Genomic DNA, 9,280 nt, shown 5'->3' with positions numbered 1-9,280 from the left:
TGATGACAAGCCACTGTTTGCACTTCTCTAGGCTATAGGCTAGGACATGGCAAATAAAAAAAAGAAATATCTCCTTCTCTTGAAGGGAATTCGCATGCGGATATTCGTAAAGTTGCAATGAGCATAAAACAAACTGCAATTGTGAATACCAAATCGAATAATAATATAACACAACCCGGAGAACGGTGATAAAACTGTGGGTGCAGGGATACAAATTGAATGAACTGTAATAAGGTGACGGATCACATAACCCCCGTCATAGAAAAAGCTCTCTGGGGACAGCGATGCATAAGAGATTCCATCAAAGGTCTTATATCGCCCCCTGGTGGTATTCGGATTGCTGTGAGACTGAACATGTCATCTGTGCATGGCTCTAAAACCACGGAGGGGTCTGCCAAGTATGTGGGTGAATAAAATATAACTGTGAGGAACACGGCAGTAGATTCCAGGAGTGTAGTCTGGACCTTAACCACAGTGAAACCCAGACAAATGCATCTACACAAACACAACACAGAACATGGAATGGCCACTGCATAGACAGGTCTTAGCAAGGGAATAACACGTTTATGCAGCTATAAATAAACCCTGGGTCTTACCACAATACACATGATAATGTGTCACTGCACTATACTTTTATGTTTCTGTTCTGTATCAAATCATTTTAGAAGAAAGGGTTAAAGAAGAGGAGAAGGAGAGAGAACAACAGAGAGAGAGAGAGAGAGAGAGACTGCTATTGGCTTACTTCCTGCCATGTGGCTGACCTGCCACATGGTAAACTTCCTGTTCCGTATTTGAAAGGCTGTTGCAGCTGCTCAGAGCTCAAGCCACAGAGCTTTCAGGTCTCAGAGTATGTGTGATACTATAGCCACAGATGTGAAAGAGTTGGCACATCCCATCTAAGTAGGCTCTCAACTCGACACACGGATGAACAGCAGTTTGAGATTACCGGTGCAACTCCAGAAATGTGCATCAGTGTGCTTGCACTCTTTCTTTAACTAGCTTCATCCTCATGACTATTTATGGATCTATGGATAGATCTTGTGCACAGTTTTCTTGATAGGGTCAACAGTATTGATACAGACGGATAGTTGCAGTTATAGCTTGGGTATTTAGCAGACACCTTTGTCCAAAGTGACTTACAAAACATGTGATTTAAAAAAAAAAAAAGATTTGGAAAGGATGCACCAAACACTATGGACTAATTCAAAATACAGTCACTTTATTTCAAGTCACATATAGGCAGAAAAGTACAAAATTATATACAAACGTCCTCCTCTGATTCTATGTACATCAAGTACAGAATATAGTTTACTTAAGGCTTTTTTTTTTTTTTACATGTAATGATATAAATATACATTCAAACCCATATGAGCATGACTGTTACATAAATCTTTTACAAATGTTACAACATCTTCTTTTGCACAGGATGGAACATTCTGGGATAGGAAGCTCCAGAAGCTCCCTGGTTCCGTATTTAATTTTCTGTTCTGCTTTTAGACCATGCAACCGTGCAACAACCATGCGACCATGATGAGGCTGTGGCACTGACTGCATGGTCCAAGGCAGCGTGCTCAGAGCCACATAGTGGTACCAACAGCTGGAAAACAGTGTGTGTGTGTGTGTGTGTGTGCGTGTGTGTGTGTGTGTGTGTGTGTGTGTGTGTGTGTGTGTGTGTGTGTGTGTGTGTGTAAAGAGCAAAAGCCCTCCAATCTAATTTGCCCTACGGTTGGTGGTTATCTGGAAATGTGCCTATTATCTGAATCTCTGAATCTACAGGTCCAGACAAGCACACTCTGTGTGCGTGTGTGTGTGTGTGCGTGTGTGTGTGTGTGTGTGTGTGTGTGTGTGTGTGTGTGTGTGTGTGTGTGTGTGTGTGTGTGTGTGTGTGTGTGTGTGTGTGTGTGTGTGCGACACATACGGGAAGGTCTAGCATTCACCAGCAACAATGACACATCTCCCAAACATGCTGGTACACATACACACACACCACACATACACAGGAACACACTGTAGACACAGAGATACATAATGCAGTGCATCTCACACACACACATGTTTGCATGGTAATGTGAAACCGATGCAAAAAAAAGAATACAGATCTCATACAGAAATACTCACAGCCACACATTTTCAGTACAATCACCAGAATCACACAGTATTAACACACACACATACACACACACACATACACACCGGAGCAGCAATGACAGATCAATAAGCCTGTGCTTGCCTAGCGAAGCCGTTGGATGCAGCAATGCAATCAACCTCCTCTCTCCGTCCAACAAACCAGCCACCCAACCAATCACACTGGGCAACTGACCCCGGGGTGAGGTCCGTGGTTGTCATGGAAACGTGAGCGCCTATGTGGGGTGCGTCCGGGCGGAGGGACAAACACGCGTGCGCAGACAGACACCAGGATGACATAAATCCTGATGCCAGAGCTAAGCTACAGCTGTGTGGACAGAAGGGTGAGTCACATATACATTCATCTGAATGCATTAGAACTCAGAATCAGTTTCTAGTTTTCACAATTATGCCGGTTAACGGTTAACCACGACTGCTCTTCCCCATATCTTTCTGGTGTGCTCCTGCTCTGAGAGAGAGGTCTTTCTGGTGTGCTCCTGCTCTGAGAGAGAGGCCACAAACAAAAGTTGATCAATACTGTATGTCCTAAAAGCCTACAGTGAGCCCTGCAAGATTCAGCACACTCTGCAGTCAATCAATGGCTGTGTGAAAGGAAGTGACCTCAGAGGGGCCTTTGTGTATATATGGGAGGATAATTGGAGACAGTTGCTAAGGCCTCTTTAAATGCGACACAAGTACACCGCATATTCAAGTACACATTACAAGTACACAGTATTCATTTTCCATAAAGGTGCTCAATTCTTTTTCCAATCATATGACAAAGTTATGATTGGAAGCTACTAATATTCCCCTGATGATGGGCAGCATCCTGTGGTGTCAACTTGGCGAGAGACTCTCCTCTTCCCTCAGTGCGGAGCGAATACACACAGTCCATGGTCTGTCATCACCACCACTGCAGAGGTGAGTGGGGAGAATCTGAGTCATTTTGGTGTGTGTGTGTGTGTGTGTGTGTGTGTGTGTGTGTGTGTGTGTGTGTGTGTGTGTGTGTGTTGACCAGGGGGAAGTAGTCTCCTGTGTCTCTCTACCCACGAACAATACACACAGACTGGGCAGGAACCATGACATCATGGTGACCGTGAGTCAGTCTGTCTTCGCATGATTGTGTGTGTGTGTGGGTTGGGGGGGGGGGGGGGCTTGTGTATGTGAGTGTGAGTGTGAGAGAAACATTCTTACACATACAGAAATACTATGGTGACCTTTGAACCACAGTCTTCCGGCTGTACTGGGACCTCCTGTTTAAATTAAGCCCCCTGGGGAACACACAAATCACACTAATAGCCAAGTATATCATTGGGTTTCAACCGTACCATTCAGGGTACTTCCTCTGACATTCATTATCTGGTGCCTGAGACAGCTAATTGAACAAAGAGCCCAGCTTTTGTGTTCACTTCCTGTTGTTCCCAAAATGAACAGCAATTATGCCTACAAAGTTGGAATGTATCCTCTAATTACTTTGTCCCTGATCAGTACCCAGATAAATAAGATAGACAGTACAAAAACAACTGCTACGTACTGTAACAACTGCTACATACTTCAAAGTAAGAAAAAGTCTCAGATACTGACATCTCTGCTGTACCTAGGAAGCTTAATTTGTGCTTCTATACCACTGACTGTATACAGAGTATATAGTGCATCTATACCATCGACTCTATATACAGTCATGAATCTATACATTCAAGATTCAATCCATCTTTGATCTTCAGAGATCACCATCTTTGGACCTTTGGTTTAAGGAAACCCAAAAGAAATATAGGGCTGTTCTCTCACATATGGAAAATGTCTGTAAAAACATATAGGAATCACACTTGGCATGTGCAATACCTGCATGATAAATCTGTGGTGAAGAGCTTGCATATACATTACATACTAAAATGGCATAATGCTCTTCAATGTGCAAGGTAGATCATATATAAAACATATTATCTATGTTGCTATATGTGACAGAGGCCATAATTATGTATGTTAACACACTATTATCATTTATATTATATAAAAATGAACATATATGAATTTTACAGACTTTTTCCATATGGAAAAGGTAAGGACTTCCTTAAGGCACTGTCTGCTGATAAATACCCAATAAAACATATGGTCGACTCTAGCGGTGCAAAAAAAATCACCATTAACACGTAATGAGATCACTGTTTGGCCTCATGAATGTCAACAAAACGTTAGTTATCAAACCAATCAATATCCTCAATGTTCTCTTTATATCAAATGCACTGAAGCAAAGGGATTCCCTGGATTCTCAGTAATATATATTGCTGTTAGATTCAGTGGGCTTGGTTTACGGAGGCGCTTCACTCTGCCTCTATGTGCTTGCAGTGCAGGCCCCTGCCCAGGCTACTCCTCTGGGGCCGGCCCAGTCTGATGAGGCGGTGCAGGTGTGCCCAGGTGTAGGTGAGCCGCGCCGCCACCAGCTCCAGGGAGGCGGCGCTGAACACCTCCCACAGGTTGGACGGCGCCATCTCCTTCACGAGCTTGGGCAGAGACACGGAGTCGGGGAGCAGCCCCGCCGCGTCGCCCCCGAGGAACAGGTGCTTCAAGACGCAGCCCTGCAGGCCCTCTCTCAGGCTCCGCAGCAGGTCCTCCAGCCGGTCTACCAGGTGGCGCTCCTCCCAGGCCTCGGGGGGCGTGCTGAAAAGCAGCCGCAGCCAGGCGGTCTTCAGGGTGTAGGAGGACAGCACCCCCTTCCATTCGGCACGGGCCTGGTTATCCAGCGTCTGCCCGCCTAAATCCCGCACCTCCTTGGCCAGCTGAAGGACTTTCAGGTGGCAGGAGCCAGAGGGTAGCCTTCCCTTCAGCCAGCCCAGCAGACGCTGCTCCTGCTTGGGGAAGTAGACAGCCCACAGGTCCTCGCCTGGGTGGCGCGGGTCCGTCGTAGGGACCAGAAAGGCAGAGTCGCCCAGAGGGAAGGCAGGGATGAGCCGCACGCCCATGGAGATGTGGCAGCAGACGTAGTCGGAGCGCGGCGTCAGGCGGAGCTGAACCCTCTGCTGCTCGCCGAGAGAGAGGCTGAGGGCACATCGCTGCTCGAAAGGGTAGCGCACCGTCGCCAGGCAACGCTGGGCGGCCGGGTAAAACCAGCGCAGCACGCAGTCCGGGCTGAGACGCTGGACGCCCGCGGAGACATGTGGCCGCAGGAAGCTATCGGTGAATGCCCGGTGCCGCCGTGTCCATTCGGACCGCCGCGGCGTCTCCAGAGTGGACAGCGGAGGTCCTCCGGGACGCTCGGAGAAGACGACCGGATCCAGAGTGAGTCCGCGGGGTAGCCGCAGCGGAACCAAAATATCAAAGCAGTCCGGCGAACCCACCTTGTGCTCCTCGTACGAGCTCCCGATCTGCATGTAGTCACCGCGGAAGGCCAAAGAAGATTCCGGAGGCCCGTCGGTGCGGCCCACCTTCACCAGCTCGCTCACCAGCTTGGCCACGTGGGCCTTGCTGTGGCCCAGGACGTGGGGAGACAAGCGCACCTCCCTCTCGTAGTACTCCTCCAGGAGCTCGCGCCGGGCCTTCCCGTGGCCCTCCAGCAGCAGGGCCCTGCCCAGCCCCCTCTTCCCCTCCGCGGGCCGGGAGGCGCAGTAGCGGATGAAGAAGTAGCAGAGTGCAAAGACCAGCGCGTACTTGAGGAGCGAGAGGGTCCCGTGGTCCGGGTCCTGGCAGCCGTCTGCCGCCGAGGTATCCGCGCTCCGGGTGGTGAGGGTGAGGTGGTGAAGCAGCGCCAGGGCGGCCAGCACACAGGTGAGCAGAGGCCAGAACACACGCAGGTTCAGGGTGTAGAGACTCATCCTCCCCCACGACACACACACACACACACACACACACACACACACAGATCCTTTCCACTAGCCTGTGAGTGGAAGTATGGGGAGAAGTCTGGGCACACTAGCCCATCGTGAATACGACCATGAACTTCCAGTGGTGAACCAACCAGACTGTTCCTCTTCTCCTCTTCTCTGTGTATGTTGATGAGCACTGAAGAACTGAATCAATTCCCCTCAACTTTTCTCTTCTTTTCTTCTTCCTTTGCTTTTTCTTTCTTCTCTCGTTTCCAGTCGTCCTTCCGTACGCCGGGGTGAGGAGGTTAAAGTTCACAGCTGTGGTGTCTCCGACTGAGTGATGCAGCGCAGCTCCGAGGTCGAGAGACGCGTCCCTTCAGTTAGGATGTTTGAAAATCCCCCCTTCGGTGTGGCGGGCTCTTTGAGAACACACGACAGACAGAGAGAGAGAGGGAGAGAGGGAGTGAGAGAGGGAGTGAGAGAGTGAGAGAGAAAGGGCTTTCTGACTGTGTGCTCAGAGGAAATGCCAAACTCTTGAGAGAGGAATTTCAGTTAAAAAAAAAGAGAGCTGAACTCCGAGACTAGCCTCCCTCCTCCTCCCTCCACCTCCTCCCTCTCTTCTTAAAGAGACACACACACACATACACACACACACACAGACAGCCATAGAGCCACTTGCTGACAATCAACAGATGCCTTTGAAATGGGAGAAGTGAGAACTGCAAAGACCCTTTTACATATATTACACAAAACACACCCAGGGCAGTAACTTCCTGTTTGGCCTCAGTCATACCCACACATAATCACACAAAGTGTGTTGCTGGTCATGCATGTTCTTGTAACCCAACATCTGATGTACAGCGCTGTCCATGTAAGCCCATAATTAGCTCAGGCCATCAGCTGCCCAGATTGATCAATCACTCATCACATTATTGATTGGCTGAGTCGGCAGTCCAAGCCCAACCCAACCCCCCCCCCCCCCCCCCCCCACACACACACACACACAAACACACACACACACACACACACACACACACACACACACACACACACACACACACACACACACACACTCCCGTCTGTCCACAAATAAGAACTGACAGGCTCATGGGCCCTACAGGGCTGTACCTACACGGCAGGCAGGCAGGGAGAACGGGACGTCTGAAGCCAACTCTGGAAAGTTCAGAGCCGCAATTACAGTGCAGCCCATGACATCAGTAAAGGCGTTAACCCTGTAAAACTACACAGGTTCTCATTGAGCTTCTCATCAAGGGTGTAACACATTCAGTCACACACAGAGAGAAAGAGAGAGAGAGAAAGAGAGAGAGAGGGAGAGACAGAGAGAGAGAGGGAGAGACAGAGAAGGAGAAAAAGAGAGAGAGAGAGACAGAGAGAGAGAGGGAGAGACAGAGAAGGAGAGAGAGAGAGAGACAGAGGGAGAAAGAGAGACAGAGAGAGAGAGAGAGAGAAGGAGAGGGAGAGAGAAGTCTGGCTCCACTGTAACAATTCAGTGCTTCTGTTGACCCACCCCTACCCAGTACCTTAACGCACGACTGCGGAGCATGACCCTCCATGACCCTCCCTGACACTCCTCCAACGGTAAAGCCTTCCAAACCCCAGCCTGACCAGGGCCTTTATTCTCTGGGCTTATGTACACTGACAGCACTCCCATTTCATACCAAACCGTTGCACTGGACACTGAAGCCTTTTGTGTATTATTCTCATCCATTCCCACAGGCTAGCCTGAGCCACAGAGCCTCTCTTTCAGTGGGAAGAGAAATAACAACCAGCAGGCGGAGATTAAACTAGAGAGACAAGGCTCTTTAGAAGGAAAATTACAGCCTTCCATCTTTAGGATTTGCATTTTTAAGCAGACACTGTATGTTAGCTCATGCAAAAGCGACAGACAGACAGACAGACAGACAGACAGACAGACAGACAGACAGACAGACAGACAGACAGCCGAGGGAAGGTGTCACAGTAAGAGAGCCAAACCCCCTTCAAATGAAAAGCTGGACAGGAAGACGCCCATCCCCACCACACACACACACACACACACACACACACACACACACACACACACACACACACACACACACACACACACACACACACACACACACACACACACACACACACACACACACACACACACACACACACACACACACACTTGGGAGGTTGGCAAAACAAACAACCTACTCTGGATAATGCAGGTGTCAAGCGCAAGAAGATTATCAACCCACAAACACAGACACCTGGCCTTCTGTCAGATAAACCTGGTGACCCTAATAAGGAACTGTAGAAATAGCCACACTTGAAATAGACCTACATCAACTGTTGTGGTCTCCCTCTTGTGTTGACGTGGTTGCTGAACAATGTCTACAGCAGTATCTTCTCGTGGTCACAGTATTTCTGGCATCTCTCTCTCTCTCCCCGGTCTAAACGCTAACTGCTCCACTGCACTCACTCGGGACCTCTGTGATCTTTACACTTTGTGCGACTGAGGGAAAAAAAAAATGTATGTTTACTCTAAGCAACGAGAAAAGAAAATGAAAACATGCAGAGAGAGAGATAGAGAGAGCGAGAGAGAGACATAGAGAGAGAGAGATAAAGAAAGAAAGACAGAGAAAATGGTAGAGGTGTTTCACTGACCCCGACACCCTCTGTTTATCACACGGCTATTTTTGAACGACCAAACACAGTTCAGTCTCATTCACACTCAGCCCCCACCCCCGCCTTAAAAATAAATATCAACTATCACCCCCCGAAGGCTTCAGTCAGTGTGCTTCAGTGTGTGTGGTGGGTGTTCAGTCAGTGTGCTTCAGTGTGTGTGTGTGTGTGTGTGTGTGTGTGTGTGTGTGTGTGTGTGTGTGTGTGTGTGTGTGTGTGTGTGTGTGGTGGGTGTCACTGGGAACAGGCACCCTGGGGCTGGGATGCTTGTGGAGCAGCAGGCCTTTCCACCACTTCCAGAAACGGACGGTTCCACATCCCGTGACTCTCAAATGTTTGAGTCACCAATGCTCACAACATGCACAACACTCCCATGCGTTTCCCCTTTGGAAAACGAACGAGACCGCAAACTCTCCGACCGTGACCGTGTCCCATGAGAGGCGAGTACGACAGGCTGGAATGCTTCGTGTACACTTCACATATGCTGTGTTCACATACGCGCTGTTCACATGTGTTGTGTTCACATGTGCTGTGTTCACACAGTGGAAAGAAGTTTTGGTGGGTGTTAGTCGAGGAGCAAACTGGCCCACCAGGAAATGCTGACTGAGTTGCTCACTGTGAACAAATCATCATTCGTGGGCTGTGGGTCATAGTGGTTATGTGGCATTGCTTAGAGGATACGG

The 9,280-nt window shown here is 48.9% G+C and overlaps 1 protein-coding gene across 1 annotated transcript; it reads right to left on the bottom strand.

Annotated features, from left to right (window-relative positions):
- Positions 1 to 3,430: 3,430 nt before the first annotated feature.
- LOC105899881 (ITPRIP like 2) lies at positions 3,431 to 6,685 on the bottom strand. The gene has a single exon (XM_012827103.3). It carries the CDS (start codon positions 5,931 to 5,933, stop codon positions 4,446 to 4,448), a length of 1,488 nt encoding a protein of 495 aa, XP_012682557.2. The 5' UTR covers positions 5,934 to 6,685; the 3' UTR covers positions 3,431 to 4,445.
- Between the last annotated feature and the right edge of the window lie 2,595 nt (positions 6,686 to 9,280).

The sequence above is a fragment of the Clupea harengus genome, chromosome 1 (genome assembly GCF_900700415.2).
Source record: "Clupea harengus chromosome 1, Ch_v2.0.2, whole genome shotgun sequence".
Lineage (NCBI taxonomy): Eukaryota > Metazoa > Chordata > Actinopteri > Clupeiformes > Clupeidae > Clupea > Clupea harengus.
Note: the sequence above shows the minus strand (reverse complement) of the source record. Positions and strands in the feature narration are given on the sequence as shown.